This window comes from Syngnathus typhle, linkage group LG6, assembly GCF_033458585.1.
Source record: "Syngnathus typhle isolate RoL2023-S1 ecotype Sweden linkage group LG6, RoL_Styp_1.0, whole genome shotgun sequence".
NCBI lineage: Eukaryota > Metazoa > Chordata > Actinopteri > Syngnathiformes > Syngnathidae > Syngnathus > Syngnathus typhle.
This window is the reverse complement of record NC_083743.1, coordinates 3,639,064-3,658,994: the sequence shown is the minus strand read 5'-3', so window position 1 is coordinate 3,658,994 and position 19,931 is coordinate 3,639,064. Positions and strand designations below refer to the sequence as shown.

At 42.6% G+C, this 19,931-nt stretch overlaps 1 protein-coding gene across 3 annotated transcripts in view; it reads left to right on the top strand.

Moving 5' to 3' along the window:
* schip1 (schwannomin interacting protein 1) overlaps positions 1-19,931 on the top strand; it is a 136,221-nt gene that overhangs the window by 95,373 nt on the left and 20,917 nt on the right. The window contains exons 1-2 of one of the 3 annotated variants that reach the window (XM_061280140.1): positions 10,368-10,864; positions 13,831-14,577. In XM_061280140.1, the coding sequence (XP_061136124.1) occupies positions 10,856-10,864; positions 13,831-14,577 (756 nt within the window). In that variant the 5' untranslated portion in view covers positions 10,368-10,855. Of the gene's footprint in view, positions 1-10,367; positions 10,865-13,830; positions 14,578-18,627; positions 18,821-19,931 lie in introns of those variants that run through there. The other 2 variants (XM_061280139.1, XM_061280142.1) reach the window with 2 other exon arrangements.

The window sequence follows — 19,931 nt, the reverse complement described above, 5'->3', positions numbered from 1 at the left end:
CATTTCTCCGAGTGCAGCCACCTTCACCAGAGGTGGTGTAATTACGTCGCATCTTATGCATTCTGTAACGCGCCTGCATTTTGTTTCTCCGGCTTCCGGATGGCGTTATTTCACAGCGCATATTTAAAGGCTGCAGTCGATCATCGCAGACGATAACTGTATTTTACCGTTTGTTGACGTGTTGTTTGAGGCTTGGCGAAATGAGCTATTGTTTGTGATCCTCGGCGGATCTGAGGATAATGTGCGTCTTAGTCAGCACAGCGCTAGCTCGCAGCTTATAAAAGTGGTTTCGGGGTAATTGACTTCAATGAGGCAAAAGAGCAGAACAAAAGGTAGCGAAACAAAGCTAAATTAGGAGGAACGTCAATCAAAGGCGGGTGTACAAAAGTTGACGTACAGTTTAAGCGATGACAAAACGCATCAAAGAGGTGACAGCGCCGCCTACGCCAGCATTTTTCTCCTTCCCGTCGGGCCTTTTGACCAAAACATGTAGCTGGTTAAAATGTTAATGAGATAGATGACTTTAATAATGTCAGCAAAGAAATGAATGCTCATCAATCAAGCTGTTATATGAAATCCCATAATGCTGACTTGAATACCGACTCGATGCAAATGAAGCCGTTTGACACCCCTCTGCTTACGATATATGGGATATAGAAATCCTTCAAACTGATTTTGTTTACATGTGCGCAATCTCTTTTTACATGGCAGCTTCTCTTCAGGCATTCTTTTGACTCTTCATATTATTTTATTAGCTTGACAAAGCACCTTGTAAAGAGTCTTTCTCTCGCTTTTTAGATATGTTTGATTACATTTTGCCCTGGTTCTCTTCATTGATCGTTTGAAATGTCTGTGTGTAGGCAAATGCTCACCGGCTAGCTAGCAATAATCTTTGGCTAGCTACTGCTACGGCTAAAACATTTTGCAGGGTCCCCTCAAAGTCATTAATCATAGCCTCCACAGTGGCGAATAACTATCAATCTGATTAAATGAGAAGCTACTATGCTATGCTAATTGCTAAATTAATCTACGATTGTCGCTGCTAGCGCGTTTAACACCGGAAATAACTGCTTGGGTGACTGAGTCTACTTTTTACTGATGGCTGGCTAGAAACTTCTCAAACCAAGGTCGCCGGTTCTCGCTGTCAGTCTGATGCCACCCAGAACGTCACGTTTGTGTCGAGCGTGCGTAAGTCGGGCTCGTGTCTGTCGTGAGTAAGTAAGTCGCTGGCTTATCTCCTCCCAGCTCGGCGGTTCGGGAATATGTTGTGACGCCGCTTCTTACTTACTTTCATCTGTTTTTGTGCGTCAGGTCAATTAAGGTCGTGATCACTCATCGTTTTACGGCCGTAAAACGGCGTATGCTAAATAGGCTATTCGTGTGTGCATGCTTGTGATTAAAGACTATCCCGGCATCCCGTCGTATAACATCGGCCCTCATCCATTCCTAATTAGTGCATGATCAATAGCGGGATGTTGTGATAGCGTGTGCGGGGGGCCGTGTCCGAGAGGGGGGGGTTGTGACATTTGAGCGGGCCGGGATTACTCCGTTGACCTTATCGCTCTGATTAGAATTCAGTTCCGCCAATTTCTCACCTTGCTCACAACGGGCCGCTAGGAATGTGAAATTCCAACACAACATTTTTTGCATTTGGGACCAAACACAAGTAAATTGTCGTATGGAAATTCCTTCATCTTTTTTGTTTGTTTTTGAAAGGGCGCTGTGTGACGACCACTCGCTGTCATTTCAAGGTTTTTACATCCCACAAGAACAAGAGTGTCGACATATCCGTGACGACTATCAAACTTCTTTTTATAACTGTGTATGTGCGACAATGCGCTCCAGTGTCTTCTTTTTGTGGTGAGATCTTGTAGTGTAATCCCTAGACGTACAAACACGCAAGAATTCCGCCTCAGTGCTTCATGTTTGTTTTTCTATGTTTGTCCCAAATGAGCTGATGAGTTGAGTGAGAGGAAAATAATTAAATCGGAAAGAACAAAGGGAGGGAATCACTTAAAAGCGGTGGCGCGCAAGAGGGGTGGGTCACCAGGGGCATCCACAGCACCACATTTCTAAATCGCATTGCCTGGGCAAGGATACATAACTGTAAAAAAATAAAATAAAATAAAAAACTTGGATGAGCTCAAAATTTCAAGGCAAAAAACTTAAATTAAAAAGAAATCCAATTTTTAAAATTATTTAAACAAATACTAGTGGAAATTAGCTTATTGTTTAAAATTAATTTAAAGAAAATGTTTTAATTTTCACTAATGTGAAAATTTGCTTTCCCACATTTTTAACAAAGAGACTAAAGTCCCTTTTATTGTCCCTTTATTTAAAGAAAGAAAGAAAGAAAGAAAGAAAAAAACTCAGCAACCGTAATTTTCGGACTATAAGTCGCGGTTTTTTTCATAGTTTGGGTGGGGGGGCGACTTATACTCAGGAGCGACTTATATACATATATATGTTTTTTTTTCACTTTTTTGGGCATTTTATGGCTGGTGCGACTTATACTCCGGTGCGATTTATAGTCCGAAAATTACGGTAATTGTTTTGGAGCAAACACATTGTTGCCATAAATGTCAATAATTTATATTTAGTAGTTGTTCCAACTTAAATGATAATTTTATACCAGAAAATACAACTTCTAAAATGGTATCACTCACTGGGTGGAATTGCAGCTTCTCATCCATTTTGTTCCTTCCTGTCTTCTGTTTGCCTCTCAGCTTATCGTGTGTGTGACAGCCGTAAATAATAAAGCGCACCGATGTTGATTGCAAACCATTTAGCCTACGATTATGCACCTTCTTCATAGAAATGCAAACCTCAATTATGATCTTTTTTTGTTTATTCTGCCAGATGGGTAATTTTGGAAGGATATTTGGATAAACATTCATTCTGGGAGTCCTGTGATTTTTTTTTTTAGGCTGAGGAGTGTTTATTTGTGCGTGCTATCTTAACGACGCTCACTCCATCTTTTATAGCCATTCAAACAGAATCCTGTCGAGCAAAAGCTGTTGCCTAGAAGTGCAATGTTGTCATCCGGCAAACCTGGAGCGTAGCCCGCCGTGGCCGCCGTTGCAGATTTATGGAGTTTGCCGCGCTCCGGGCTCACCGTTGGGGAAGCGGTGACTTGATTGTGTGAGAAATCGAAAACCGTCACACCTGTTTGAAACCTCGCGCTGCTCGCAGAAAAGCGGCGAAGGAAGAAATTACCGCACACATAAATGGATGCCGGGAATGGATGATATTACGGAGGAAGCTTGTGGAGCAATAGCTGTAAAACTGCAGTTGTGGCGAGTAAGACGGCACCAGGGGAGCATTTTGGGGCAAAATAATTCCTCTGTAAACTCTAATGGTGCCAGCTTAGTGATAACATGCGTGAGTAGACCTTAGATGGAAGAAGATGGGTGGTTGGGCATTGAGCGAAAGAGTGGACGGGTTGGAAAAGCAGACCGGAATTGATAGTCAGAGGAGCAAAATGCTCTGAGAGCCTTCCACATTCTCCGTCGCCTCCTGTCATGACATGGGGGGATTGCCAAGGACGTTAGCGTCCATTAAAATTGCAGTATGTTTACATAAAATGAGGGCAGCCCTGCACACTCCTTCGCAGCCTCATCATCTCATTTTGGCAGCAAAATGTATATAAAAATATATATATTTTTATACATAAATATATATATAAATATATTATTTGAAATTTCTTTCAATTTATATATATATACATATATATTTTTATATATCAAATCAGCATTACCCAATTTTCTCAATTTTACTATAAATATTCATTTATCAATATATATATACATATATAAAAATATATATAATATATTTTATATATATATATATATATATACACTACCGTTCAAAAGATTGGGGTCACAAAATTGTTTGGGTGACCCCAAACTTTTGAACGGTAGTGTATATATTTATTTAGATAATTATTTATAGGTTATATATATAATCCTCTGTGTAAAAAATCTTATAATATATATGTATACTTATATTCATAGATTATAATCTTATACAAATATAAGATATGATTTATAATATTTAATTCATAATATTTTATTATAATATATATATATATATATATATATATATATTATATATATATATATATATATATATATATAATCAGCACGACCCAATTTTCTAAATTTTACTGTAAATATTCATTCATCAATTTATTCATGTTCTGTTGTTATTTATGTAGTCCCTAAAACTACATTTTTGGGTTAACTTCACTTTGCATGCCCACAAATCCTCGCCCCTTGTGATGTCATACGCTGTTGTCAAGCTCCTGAATGATTCACCACACCCTATTGCAGGCTCCATTTACTCACTGATTCCTTGTCCGTGGGTTTCCTGCGCCAATCATCTCCCCTTGGGCCGCCACCTAGGCCTATTTACCCTCGGAGCCCTTTCAGCGACTATCTCTCACGCTGCGTGAAGCACGCGTGACCACATCGGAGCGCCCAAAGGAGAAAGTGGGAGAAGATGAAGCGAGAGGCCGAATACAAAAGTAGTAGAAGCGAGAAGAGATTCGGGCCGGTGAGGATGATGACGTGTCGGCAGAGGCTTGTGGCAAATAACAAGGAAGTTATGATGTAATGAGCCTCTCCTCCAGGTGTATTTGCAACCAAAACATCATGGAAAACAACTTGAACTTCCAGATTGATTCCGCCTCAAACGTCTTCTCAGCCAAAGTATCTGCATCTATTACCAGATTGGCTTTTTCCCTCAAGAGAAAATATTTCGGCTTCAACAAGTGCATTTATCTCAAGGAGCTTCGGGTGAATTTGTCGCTATCGTCTAATCGTAAGACTCGCTCGCCGATTGCGCGACGGCCGAGCGATCGCCACGGGGACGCTCGTTTATCTCTCCGGGAAGCTTGGCTTGATACAAAGCAGATGTAAATACAGAAAGCAAGCGAGCATTTTCATCCAAACGCCGGCAATCTATTGACTGATTCTCTATTATCCGTGCTCATGGATTAGCTCTAATCACGACGGTTATATTATGGACAGTAATCCGCTGATAAAAGGTGGCTATTAGGGCGCTAACTAGCATAATCTGATCTCAATTCCTTCACTTTGCCCTTAATTATTTCATTTTCAGATCATCTCTGAACGTCTGCTCTGGGGCGAGGCGGCGGATATGCTTCCCAAAAGTATTACTAAATTTTTCGAACATGAATGAGTTTTTGAATGTTCCCCTTCCCTCCCATTGACGATTATTTCCGTCGTGCGACATCCGGAGGAACTACGCTATAATAATACCAAGAGTGTGCCTATTCCAGTGAGTTAAAGAAATAACCTAATGTTGACCCTATGAGAATAAACTCATTAGGTCTGAAAATTGAAATCAAATAGTCTTGTGGAATAAAGACAAGTAATTGAATTTTTTTTTTAAAAATGATCCCAGAAAATTTAATTTACTCATATATGTAAAATGGAAAGATAATATGACAGCTGAATGAACAGTGAAGTGACACTGAGTAATTAATGGCACTCAGGCCAAGACTGCAGAGTAGATTTTATTTATTTATTTTAAGTACCACTGTTTAATATGGGTGCGGCTCGGCTGCCATTGGATTAACGGAAATAACATGAAATAATGTAAAGGTTGACCTTTCCTATATGCCGTCCTCTAAGCAATCAAGCGTGAATTGTCGTGATCAGCAATGGGAGCATGTGCATAAATATTTTCGACATTTACAGTACTCTGTATTGAAAAATGCAAATCACCTCTTAGAGCTTCTATTCTGCAATAAAATCAACAAAAATCCCCAAATCATGTTCAATTGTGAATTTATTTCACCTCCACCAAAAGTGAAAATCCAAAAGTTTGTTTACAATTAATATCATTGGAAGATTTTTTTTTTTTTTTTAACTGCTCGTTTTCAAAAGGAAATCTTCAGTTTTACTCAGTATATTATATTTCTGGCCAGAGAGGCTAATTTATGGTCATTATAAAAAAATGGAGAGTGCTGGTTAATTAGGGAAAGGAGAAAATGCAAATTTCCAACATGACCCTGATGATTCCTAAAGAAGGTCCTCAATAACTGTACACAGTGCCCGGCGGGAAGCCTCTCCTGGCTGGTCTCATTCTTTTGCTCTAATTAGAATTAGTGTGCCGCAGTCCAAATGGGTCTCGGGGAGGTCTCTGCCATATCTCGCAGGCGATAAGATCCTCAGTCACTGCGAACGATGGCGGTCATAACTTCATTAACGACTTGGATGACTTTTCCCAACTCTGCTGGATGCGGTCCACAGGGGGAAAGCAGGCCTTGAATTTAGCATCCCTATCGTATTAAGAATGATTGAATTCTTTTGTTTTTTCCGTGTGCATCAAAATTGCGAGATGATCCTCATTCTGTCTTCTGATGCTTCTTGCCATTTGTTTAGCTTGACCGGGCTTGGCTTAATGATTATGGCCTCACTTGTAACCTCGATTGTCTTTCTTGCCATCACTTTGGAGACAAACAGGTCAATCACGGTCATGCTCTCCGCTGTGATTGTTAGCACGTTGTTGACTTTAGCGTCGTTATTACCCATCACGCTGGACGCTAATGCGCTCTTAGTAATCATATCTGGCCCTTCATCACATTTATTGCCCTTTGTTCCTTGCCTTGATTTGAAAGTATCTTGGCTTTGAGAATTGCTACTTGAGTTTGAGGAGTTTTGATGAATCCAGCGCTAGAGAAATGTTAGCATCAGGCTAAACTGTTATTTTTCCTTCTCTAATCCAGTCCACCAATGTGAGCATTCATGCATTGAGGCATATGTGCCTCACATTCAAATGCATCTAATGGCTGAGCGTATTTGTCCAACACTGAGCGAGATGTTACTCTCGCAATTCATTTCACACTTGGTTACCAAGTGAAATTGCTGTCTGGATGTAGAATATAGAAGGAGAGATCAATATATTACTGCCACGCATTAGAAATATAATTCACTAAAAGCATTGGGACGTCAACAGAGAATACATACATACTTATATATATATATATATATATATATATATATATATATATATATAGATAGATAGATAGATAGATAGATAGATAGATAGATAGATAGATAGATAGATAGATAGATAGATAGATAGATAGATAGATAGATAGATAGATAGATAGATAGATAGATAGATAGATAGATAGATAGATAGATAGATAGATAGATAGATAGATAGATAGATAGATAGATAGATAGATAGATAGATAGATAGATAGATAGATAGATAGATAGATAGATAGATAGATAGATAGATAGATAGATAGATAGATAGATAGATAGATAGATAGATAGATAGATAGATAGATAGATAGATAGATAGATAGATAGATAGATAGATAGATAGATAGATAGATAGATAGATAGATAGATAGATAGATAGATAGATAGATAGATAGATAGATAGATAGATAGATAGATAGATAGATAGATAGATAGATACATAGATAGATAGATAGATACATAGATAGATAGATAGATACATAGATAGATAGATAGATACATAGATAGATAGATAGATACATAGATAGATAGATAGATACATAGATAGATAGATAGATACATAGATAGATAGATAGATACATAGATAGATAGATAGATAGATAGATAGATAGATAGATAGATAGATAGATAGATAGATAGATAGATAGATAGATAGATAGATAGATAGATAGATAGATAGATAGATAGATAGATAGATAGATAGATAGATAGATAGATAGATAGATAGATAGATAGATAGATAGATAGATAGATAGATAGATAGATAGATAGATAGATAGATAGATAGATAGATAGATAGATAGATAGATAGATAGATAGATAGATAGATAGATAGATAGATAGATAGATAGATAGATAGATAGATAGATAGATAGATAGATAGATAGATAGATACATAGATAGATAGATAGATAGATAGATAGATAGATACATAGATAGATAGATACATAGATAGATAGATAGATAGATACATAGATAGATAGATAGATACATAGATAGATAGATAGATACATAGATAGATAGATAGATACATAGATAGATAGATAGATACATAGATAGATAGATACATAGATACATAGATACATAGAGATATATGCATTAATGCAAAAGTCCCGCAAAGCGATTTCTCCTCCGAGCTCGCGCCCATAGACTTGAATGGGGGTAAATCATCATTGTGTTTCAGGAAAGAGATTGATGGCTGCTCTCAATGGTTTGGTCAGCCATTCTATTTAAAAAGGCAGGTCAGTCAGCCAGTTAAAGGATCCGACCTTTATTGTGACCGTCTGACGTCTCTATTCATCATCAACAGGCTGCGGCCCGATGAACTCACCCAGATGCACGGGGCTCCTTTTGTCCCCTTCAAAGGTGCAAATGATTATTTTGTTTCTATTTGCCATGCCTGGCCTGGTACCAAACTGAAGTTTCTCACTCTTTATTTTCCGCCATTCGTATTTGAAGAGAGAGAGCAAAAAACCTCCAAGGTCACTTTTAGTGTCTCTCCGTTAGAGTTGGTGAGTTCCTGACAAGACCCAGACAGTTTTAATTTTTCACTGTCTGTCAGGACTGATCCCGCGAGACGGATATAAGCAGAGGAAGATGTTCCGACTTTTCCGTGTTATCTAAGCGGTATTCATTTCTCTGCTCTTATCTGTCTGTCAGTAATGGGCCTTCAGTGATTGCTGCCAGAAGATAGCCGCAGTGGATGGACTGCCGCTTTGGAGCTGGGAGAAGCTTTCCGATAGATGTCGTAGCCGATACCTTGTTTTGACCATTGGCGAGAAGTCAAATCCAATTGAATGTCACTTTGACAGATGTCACGCCTCAGGCTTGATCTGATGGGGGAACGTCCAGTGGCCCATCTGTGCAACTTCAAGTCCATAAAAGGTCCTAATCGTCCTCATTCTGCGATGATGTGAAGTAATTCAATGATGAGAGGGAGACTGCATGGAAAAATGCTTACTTTAAGCAGTGGCTTGACTTGAGTCATTAGGATTCATGCATTATTCAGAGATATTTTCTGGATAGCAGGAAAAAAGCATGGCTTGCAATTGAATCCAGATCACGCCTGTTCCACTCCAGTCCTGTAGGTGGCAGTATTGTAAAATAATATAGGTTAGACCTGCATCAAATTAATCAGTCCAAACAGATTCATTTGGAAATTTATCCAGATTAAAAAAAAAAATAGTTCATATCTGCCAGCCCCAGTTTTAATGTTTTTTTTGTTTTTTTTTTGCGAGCTAACTAATCAACAAAGGTGATCAAAACATACCAGCTCTATAAAGTATTGTAGAAATCGATTTTGAAATAAAAGGACAATTTTTCTTTGCCTGTACACTCAACCACCCAAGTTGCATGGAACTCGGTTACCTACTTTTGGAACCCCCACAACGGCTAAGCAAAAAATAGAATGGACAAAAGTGAAGTACGTGTTGCAGGGCTTGACACATAAGTGCCACTGAATTGTCCGGAGAGCATATAAACTCCGCTTGCTCATATTCTGTCAAGACGAAAAAAGGAAAAAAAAGTCAAGTGGCCTCAGATGACTTTACCACTCTTCACTTTTCTTGCCTATTGCCAAGTAGCGTTTAGGGAATCGGGGGAAATATAGTGAAGAGGACGGGCTGATAAGCAAGTGAGGCCCCAGTCAGTGGTGTTTGAAGTACCGGTTGGTTTTTACATGGATGAACTGGGTCGCTATTCTACATTTAGCGCACCGTATCGGAGGACTGCTCCAACAAATAGAAATCTTTCCCGGAGCAGAAGCAAAGTGACTCGCGGAGAGATTCCCGGCACAGCGGCGCTCGGGGGGGGATGCTGATCCAATTCTTTAATCATCCTCTTGTAAATGCGTGGGTTGGCGGAGAGGCGAGCCTGGTGAGATCTTTTGGAAAAGGGCCCCCGACGGCCTCTTATCGTTTTACATTGTGGCAATGATAACTTTAACAACGGCTATAAAGTCAGTTGGCTAGCTGAGTTGGGTATTAAGAAAAGAATAAAATGGATTTTGCAGTCAGTGAAAATATATCAAATTATTGCCCAGTTGGGTATCGTTTTTACCTGGGTCAAATCGGGTTGTTTATATGCAAAATAAATTGAACCAACTTCCTGGGTGGGTCCAATTTCGAATCCAGCAGTGCGTTGTTATTGTTGAATCCACTTTGACTCCAAAGAGTCGATGCAATAACACACGACGAAGAGGCTCTAAATTCAGAAGAGCACAAGTGTTTAATAATTCACCCAAATAGTTTCCTCTCCCTCCCTGCCCTCCCTCTCCGTCTCCCGCCCTCTCTCTCTCTCTCTCTCACTCTCTCTCTCTACCATTTGCAAGGTCAGTGCTTGTCTTCTGTCGTCACTTTTCTCACACAGTCCAGACGTGCGCACGGCTTTTCAGGAAGAGGATTTATTTGATTTTATATTTATTTTTAAGAAGGCTGGACAACATAACTTCGGTTGTAAGGACCCAGTGAGCGTGCGTAGGCGCTTTCCTTCCACTCCACGAGGACGCACGGAGCTCGGCGCGCGTGCAAGGAGCGAGCCCTTTTGGATTTAAAACCATAACGTTCTCATTTATTCCTTCGGTGATTGCCGTTTCTCCCGAGCGCACGCCACTAACGCGGCGATGCGCGGACACAGATGTCCTCGTCCTCGCCTGGCTGTCTGTCATTTGGGTGTCCGAGCCGGCACCGCCAGCAGCCGCCTTTAGGATTCATCATCAGCCGCTGCCGTGCCGCTTACTGCTGGGGGGGGGGACAAGTGGGGAGAACCTCGGAGCTGTGATTCGTACACTTTGACGATGTCTTGAGACGCGCGGCGGGGGGGTGAAAGCTTGCAAGATGATGACAGTGAGTAGAAACGTCCAATTCGCCTTGGGGTTGCATGCATGCCGGGGAAGGAAGCTCATATGGGCGTTTCTGTCATTGCCGGCGCGTGCATGTACGTGCGTGTGTGTTGTGGGGGTGTCGGATTCCTCTTGGGAGTTTAGCAAATAACATGACATCATAACGTTCCCGGTGAATGACTCTGCGAATTGCTTTCGAATGAAATGCGCCTTTTTCATTCAGAAAGGTGCAGGAGGTGATGTCACACACATGTCACGAAAGGGCGGATGCGACGGTGCTCCCCCCCCCACACACCCCCCTCGCACACGCACACCTTGTTTTGTGCAAAGAACCGAGTCGCAACGATGAGCCCCCCTTTTAAATTGGAGAGGGGGACGCGGGGGGTCGATGCAGCTGTCAGTGTGCATGTAGCCGGTTTAGGTGGCCAAACAAAATCCAGGCTGTGAGTGTGTGTGTGTGTGGTGTTCGTTAATCCCACCGCGGATCAGCTTTTAGCTCCACGATGCCGTCTTGCAGCGCCTTTTCTCCCTCCCTTCCTCTCTTCCCCTCTCCCATTCATTCTCTCATAAACAGGCACTTTACCTGATTACGTTCGAGTTCACGCTGCCAATCGTGCGCTTTTGGTTGGTTTCGGTTCAGAGTCGTTTTTTTTTTTTTTTTTTGGGTGAGAGCCAGACGCTGTTCTGTTTGGAGGCTGCACAAATCCGATTAGGACTTTTTTGTGGAGAGACAACCGGCGTTTTGGGAGTAGCGCAAAGCGGTCTTCTCACTTTTTGAGAGCCTGAAAAAAAAAGAGGGGGGCTTCTGTTTGTAGTTTTTAGCAGGTTTACAAAGCCGAGGGGAAAGCAGCACCACATTGGGATAGTGACATGCGTGGTGCGTTTGCTGACCATCTCGGTAAGGTTGATTTCAGTTTACAGTCAAAATAGTCGTTAGGATACAGGCGCAATCACCTTAAAATGTGGCAGCTCCTGGACGTTGGCAGTAAAAATGCCAAACGTCGAGGGCAAAGAGTCCCTTGTAAAACAGTTCTGCACATACATCAGGGATCCACCCATGTGGTGGTGGTGGGGGGGGTGCTGGTTTACTGCAATGTTGCTCCGCTTTAATGGGAGCGCATTTAGCTTCAGCAGTGTTTGCATGAAGTCACTTCCACTTTCCATATACAGCTTAAGCTTAATTAAGCTTAGAACGTCCAATACCATCCAAATAAATTTGTTTTTCCAAAAGTAATTAAGATCAGTTCGAATTGCCACTGATTTTTCCACATTAAATTAAATGTGGAGGTGTCTTTAATAATTGCCAAGATGTGTTTGTAACATTTTGTCCCTTCTAATTGATAGTAGTAGTGGGACGTGGAGATGATTATGGGGGGTGTCCGAAAAGTTCCATGCCTTTCAAACTACAGGTTAGCGTTGGCTTCATCCAGTGCCATAAATGAAGCAGGACAATGTACGTTCTCACAATGCGTTGAGCATCTGACAGTTCCTGGCGGAGAAGAACATTGGTGTGCTGGAATCACAAATAACGGTTTTGAAATATCATTTGTGTCACCAGTCCTGGAACTTCTCTGACACAACTCATATACACCATTAATATTGAGTAGTGGTATTAAAAACATCAGTTTGTAATACGATCTTGATCATGAAGCTAAAAATACAACCAAAATATCAGAAAGAGACGTCGATATGATTGAGCCTGATTCCAAAACAAATGAGAAAGACAATAATGATTACGGTTGAAAGAATATCTCCTGCTGTGGATCCTATTTTGTTCTAGTGCAGTGTCCCTAATGAAGTGTCCGGTGGCTGTAAATTTCCTCTCCTGCCCAAAAGGCTTGATGTAAGCTTGCTGGAAATGATGACTAATAATATTTTCATCTCTGCATCAGACAGCCTCTCTTACTAGAAGCAGTCCTCAGCGATCATACTCCATCTTCATGCATCATTTTGTTTTTTAGGGCAACTCTTAATGTAGCTCTCTTAGGAAAGGTATCATAAATTTACGGGCGAGCCGCACAGAAATTTGGCACCTCCCTGACGGATGCGAGGGAGCGCTCAGGTCAGAGATCTGTGAAGGGTTGTAAACAGCCAGGACGTTTTCATTACCTGTGAACTAATCAGTCAGGTGGTGATTGCGCAAAGACGGGCGGTGGGGGGGTAGAGCGGAGAGTCAAGGTTACGCCGAAGCGTCCGCCAGAGCGTGTCGGCGTATCGACGAGACGCGGTGACACGTCCGCGTCACTCGTCGGAAGCTGTCGTAACGCTGTGGTTAGCTTTGTGTTGTGGCTACGCTCTTTCCAGCGGAAATGTTTACAAAAATCAACGGCCCAAAAAAGAGGCTAGCATGAAAATTATAAGCAGGCAGGAAGTTCCTGCTGGACAGGAAGTGGAAAGTATGAGGATGTGGGACTCAAGCTGCCAGGCAGATTGGACTTTGTTGTACTCTTTTGCGCTTTCTGGCTTTGGATGGCTCGTTGTAACTTTTGTACAACTACTTCTGTGGTTCAGGAACATACCTGCAAATTGAGTCCCTACTTTTAATACCTTTTATATGTATTGGCACAACATCTCCCCTGTGATTGGCTAAGAGGCAGTATAGCCCGCCTCCAGCTCAGTCATCTAGGAGAAGCTTTAGCTCTCTCGTGAGCATAATGAGGATTAGCAATATGAAAAATGACTGAATACTTGTACCGTAATTTTCGGACTATAAGTCGCACCGGAGTATAAGTCGCACCAGCCATAAAATGCCCAAAAAAGTGAAAAAAAACATATATATGTATATAAGTCGCTCCTGAGTATAAGTCGCCCCCCCCCACCCAAACTATGAAAAAAAACGCGACTTATAGTCCAAAAATTACGGTGCTTACATTTAAAATTCTCAAAGGAAAAAGTTGACAAATATTTGATCTTGGAAAAGCTACATGAGCCCAATAATCTGATCATTTGACCTCCTATGTGTCTCTGCAGGACTACCGGGAGGATGGCATGGACCTGGGGAGCGACGCGTCCAGTCGCTCCAGCTCAGAGTCCAACTCCAACAAAGTTACTCCCTGCTCTCCTTCTCCTGGCCTGCCCACGCTGGATGACTACAAGTCGTCCCCATCTCTGGACCTTGTCACCCTTGAGGACTATGAGGAAGACGAGGACTACCAAGAGTATAAGAAGAAGGTGATGGAGGAGTGGGAGAGCGAGTACGGGGACGACTGCGCTTCTCCGCCGGCTCCCGGTCAGGAGGAAGGCGGAGGTGGTGTGGAAAGACAGGAGGAGGTCAGCGAGGGCTACAGGAAGAGCAGCCGCGGCCTGGGCCAAGAATTGCAGGATGTGAAGTCTGTTCCGCCGCTCCCGGCGTCCACCAACGCCGCCGTCCCCGAGGAACTTAAACAAAATGGGAATGTGATTCTGCCTGGCAGTAACCCGCTCCACTCCCCTGGTACACCACAGAGGGGACTCACAGGGACTTCTAAGCCCAGGTACAAAAGCTTCAGACAAGGCAGGGGGAGCCGCAGCACCGGCGGGGGCGGCAGAGGTGGTGTCGGGACTGTGGGACGGATGGGAGCTTACAGAGAAGAGGAAAATATAGAGGAAGAGACTCTGCCCACCATGGACTGGGCAGCCCTGGAGAGGCACCTGGCGGGGCTGCAGTGCAGAGAACAGGAGAACCAGAACCTCAATTACAACCAGAACCACATCGTCGGCAAAACTTGCTACACCTCAGTGAGTGCGCATTTTTTCCTTCCTTTTATGTTTTCCTGCTTCTCTGGTGCATCAAAAGCTTTTTTTTTTTTCCACACTCGCTTTGCCTCAGTGTTCCCAAGCTCTGGTGGGCCACTTTAATCCAGCACTTATCCATGTCAGATGGACTGGAGATACACAAGGTTGGGTTAGCTGGAGTGAAGAACAGGGATTAGTGAGCTAATGTAGCGCTAAGCTATGTTGACCCGGCTGTTAACCTGGCCGTCATGGAAGTCGAGGCTGCACAGCTGGAAGGGAGTGAAGGCAGCGGGGAGGATGTGACTCGATGGGTCCGGAACAGGAAATACACGCGGCCGGGCAAGGTGCAGCCAAGCTGCAAAGCTGATTGATTTGGAGCTTGGAAATGCACAAAAGTATCAGGACACATGGCTGTTTCACCTCGAGGATGTTCATTAGAATTGACCACCGGTGGACTTTATTTTTATTAAATTTTAATTGAGCTTGAGTATTATTATATTGTCAGTCCACCTATGTTGCTGCACCGTTTGTATTCAAATATCCATTGAATGATCATACTTAATAGCTTGTCTCAGGTGTTTTCTATGATGTGTTAGCATTAAGCTAACAGACCTAAAAGCAAATCTATGTGGTTATTTAAAAATTTCATGGTTTTGTCAGTTTTGCTTCAATTGGGTTACTCTTTTTTTTTTTTTTTTTAAATAGCTGTTGCCTAATTCTAGCTGTCACATTGCTACTTTTTGTGAGGTGAGGTGAGGTCACTGGCACCATACAGCAGCCCTCAAATTTCTATAATGCAAGTTTAAACTGAAGGAATAATCTGTTGTTGTGGTTTTGTGGCGCTTCTACCAGTAGATGGCGGTGTTGCATTGGCAGGTTGACAGAGAGACACCAAGTCACAAGGTTTGGAGGATTTACTTGCATTCTCCTGAGATCAGTTTGTTGAAATCCCCAGCCTGAATAGATTTATCTTCTCCGCTGCTTCAAAAGGACATCACTTCGAGATAAAATTGTCTGCGGAAGAGAATCACTAAACGCTGTTGAATGGGCTTGTTTGAATGCTGTTGTAGCAGATATGACTTTCGTTTGCTCTGCAAGCACCAAGGCCTTTTCCTCAGTGCACACGGACAATGGCTGCAGCCGGTGCCATTGTGAGAGTCTTATGATCCCGCAGACCCCACCCCGGTCCCCACTAGACCACCACCCCACCCCCTTCGTCTCCCTGAGGCATGTCAGGAATGCGGTGGGAGATGTGAGGAGGAACGATAAGAGAGCGGAAGGGAGAAGATATCTTAAAGCCGCGCAAGGCCACGTGGCATGTGTGATGGTGGTGAAAAGTGATTCTCAAATTTTTGAGAAGCCCTTCTGCAGTGATGTAGATTCACATCTTCCAACACAATTTGATAGCTTGTGTCATGATAAGAAATAGATCAAACCAAAGCTCCAAGTGAACAAAAACAAACCTTCCATTTATTCTGCAGTGCTGATAAGAAACTGCAGAAGATGAGGAGATACGGTTCACGACAGCAGAGATCGACTTCAGTGTTTATTTGAGCATTCTTTTTCTATCTGTTCAATCGGGATGCCTTTTGTCCAAATCTTATCTCTGAACTTCCGCTTGAGGAGGAATCTTGCGTTGACCCTCGGTGAACCCGATTATTTCACTGGGGTGATTCTGGCTAATGCCGAGTACGGCTTTTGTTACCATAACGAACCTTGGTGGAGGTAAGGCATGTGATGACGTGAGCTGCTACTCAGAGTTGCCAAATGCTTCTTGTGGTCGTCTTGGAAACTTCTGGAGACTCCTGAAAAAGACACATTTGTCCAAACTGCAAATAAATGGCACTCTCTAGCTTAACTATACACACATTTGCTGTTAAACTAAACATAAATAGAGATAATTGGCATATATTCTTTATCCTCAGAAAAACGGATTGCTGTGTACTGTGGATCTGACAGTCTATAGTAGTCTGCCCCCTGGTGGCCGTGGCCCACACACCAAAACAGCTCCACAATGAATTAACCTAGCACAAATTCACTTTTCACATGCTAAATAATTATTACAAGACTAGTATTGAAATAGTGACAAAAATGGGACGGACCTTTTTGTTTTGCTATACCAGGAGACATCTGAATGTCTTAATCCTTAAATTGGCAGGATGTACCCAAAAGGGAGGAGAAGAGCGTAAGTAAGGGGGTAGCGAGTCGGGGGTGCTTTTAAAATGCTATTAAATATTTAGACACGTGGCCTGGTGGGACTTCTTGGCTAGACGATGGGCGTGTTCATGTATGGGTTGGAAGGAGTGTGTATGTGTGTGTATGTGTGAGAGATGCATGCTTCAGTAAAGGTTCAGAAGAAGAAAAAAAAAAGGGCCGAACAAACAGCCCAAGGCTTCTAATTTGTAGCGGTCATTTTGTTCCTTGTGGCTACGTTGCGTCTTGCCGGCAAGTTCAAGATCCTGCTTCTGTCCACATCTCCATGGCAACAAGGAACGAGTTAGCCTCCTGTCCAGTTTGCATGAATGAAGTCATCTTGATGCAGGTGTGTTTATCTTGGGCGGGGTTTGGAACTGCTCCAATCTCAGCGTGCGCCTCCAGGCTGAGCGAGCTAGCGAGGGATCGACTGACCTCTTTTTGTCATTTGTTTCTAATGAACTCCAGAGGCGCGTGGCAGAGAGAGGCCCAACGGGACCTGAACCTCTAACCCGCCATTAAGCCCCTCGCTGTGGAAAAAGAAACAATAATATTATCTTTCCGAGGCGGCTCACGTTCTTCAGCTCTTGGTTTACCTGCTTCTCTTCTATGGTGAATCAAGATCATCTCCATGCCTGCAGGCAATTCTTTCTTGCAAAATTTAAAAGACCTACTGGGAGAGCTGCAGGTCTAAATAAGGTCTTAACCTTTGTACACACACAAAAAAAACTCAACCTTGTTCTCTTGGTCAAAAAGAGTCTCCCATTAAAAGCTAATGGATTTTATTTTTAGCCTTTTATTCAACTGGCATCTGGAGCACTGGCGGAGCTAGAGAAAGGGTCACGTGGGGCACTTCCCCCCAGCCCTTAATTATGCCTGGACACCCCCGGGTGCCAGGCCAGATAATTGACTTTTGGGTATTTTCTGATTTCCCTACGTCCAATGTACCGTATTTTCCGGACTATAAGGCGCACCTAAAAAGCTAAAATTTTCTCAAAAGCTGACAGTGCGCCTTATTATCCAGTGCGCCTTATATATGGACCAAATTCTTAAATTTAAACTGGCCCGAAGCATTGTGTGATGAGATCAATCATAAGTGGCCCGCTGAAGACTATGAATCATGAATCAAAAAGACTATGGATCATTATTTTGTGATTATAAAGTAATTTGTTGTGTCTGAAGTTGAAATAAAAAAGATAAAATGGAGAATGATTTGATTTGGATTAAAAATCTGACATAATGCATTAATGGTGCGCCTTATAGTCCGGTGCGCCTTATATAAGGACAAAATTTTAAAATGAGCCATTCATTGAAGGTGCGCCTTATAGTCCGGTGCGCCTTATAGTCCGGAAAATACAGTAATGAAATTCTATCAGCATTTTCTGAGGAGAAAAAAAAATTTTTTGGGATTGTTTTACAGCCCCCCCCCCCGAAAAAATAACTGCTAGCTCCGCCAGTGATCTGAGCCAAGCGACAAAACTCCCTGTAGTTTGCAAAACCCTGTTATTATGTTGCAGTTCAGCAAAAGTAGCAATCTCTACAATAATACCATAACAACTACTCTCAGTTCTCAAGGCGACGCCGCCACGTCGAGGGTTGAAAGGTCCTGGAAGGAGAATGAATAGCCAGACACGAGATGAAAAGTTAACTAATGCAACTTTGTCAGTGCGGTGAGAAAGCGGGAGGGGCCGAGGGGGCTGCAACCAGGTATACAGAGTGACCCCTCAGGCTATGGTGTTTCTTTCAACACCCATATATTGCTCTTAATGTGCGTGTTTTTGCATGTGTCTGGGAGTGTGTGTGTGTGTGCCACCGACTGAAACACGCCCGGCCCTCCAGCTCTCACACACTTGCACCGCCTTTGCTTCAGAGTTATGCTGTCTCCAAACACACACCTTATCATATGAAAGGATATCTTTTTCCCCTTCGTGATAGTTTGCTGGTCCGCCAACTTTGTTTCAGGGTTTTTCCCTCTTTTTTTTTTTGTCAGTGGATTCTTTTTCATCCAACTTTAACCTTGGATTCCTCACAGCCACCCGGGCACGTAACTCAGGTAAAGCCCGCTTTGACTTTTTGTATTATTGAACCGGAAAACAAATTGATATTAGTTTTTGAAAGGCTCAGACGTTTTAAGGACGTCTTCCGGCGGATTTTCATAGCTTCAGGCTTCGCATTCTTTTCTTATGACACGTTGTCTGTTGGGGTTGTGTGTACAAAGGTAGCCATGTGTGCCGACTTGCGGACGTCAAGTCGAGCCGGCCGGCTTAGTCATCAAATATGACACACGTGTGTATTTCAATGCACGCACCTATTTTTTTTTTTTCCATCCAGAGGATAAAATTATGATAAAACAAGACAGCGGAAGAAACTGACCTTTAAAACTCACAGGGTCGTGAAGTTTGACTTTTAATGACGAGACAGATTTTTCTTCTTATCTGCTGTCAAAGTTCGCTTTTACCTTCAGATAATCACACGTAAACAAACTGTAAACACGGTCGCGTTGGTAAGTCCACGCCACATGAATCCATTGTGAACTCTCTCTTCCAAACATCACCTCGAAGCAAGCTTGTGAACTTTGCTAATTGTTTTTATTCTGTCTGTCAGGAAGCTTTAATGTTCTCACTGAGCCAAGATACAGCAGGAGGGCATTTGCTACCCTCCGTTTAGACCCGACCCCCCCCCCCCACACACACACACACAATTCCAAAACACTATCAAAGAGGGACGCCGGCTGTGAGTGTCAGAGTGCACTGTGGAGGAAATGGGGATTTATTTGCTGCGGCGAGGAGACGGCCGCTTTGACACAAGTCCATACATGCCGCACGGTCCCCAAAGATGAAGATACAAAACACACTGGCAGGCTTGCTAATGGCTAAATTGAATTTGAATGGAAAGTCAAGGGTAAGGAATGATGCTTATAGTGGACTTGTGTGTAGAAACATTCATTTGGGTGGAGCTGCAGTTTGAAACTGCTCTACTCTGTCCCTAATTATAGAGTTTTGGTGTGCGAGGCGGAGAAGCGGGCCGTAAACTTGGCGTGTTTAGACGAGGCTAAGAATATAAGTAAGTCGTGTTTAAAAACACGCACAGACGCATGTACGTGCAAAGGCTGTGATCAAAAGGAGGATATTTTGGTTGCAATGTTTTGTGGGTTTGTGTGTGTG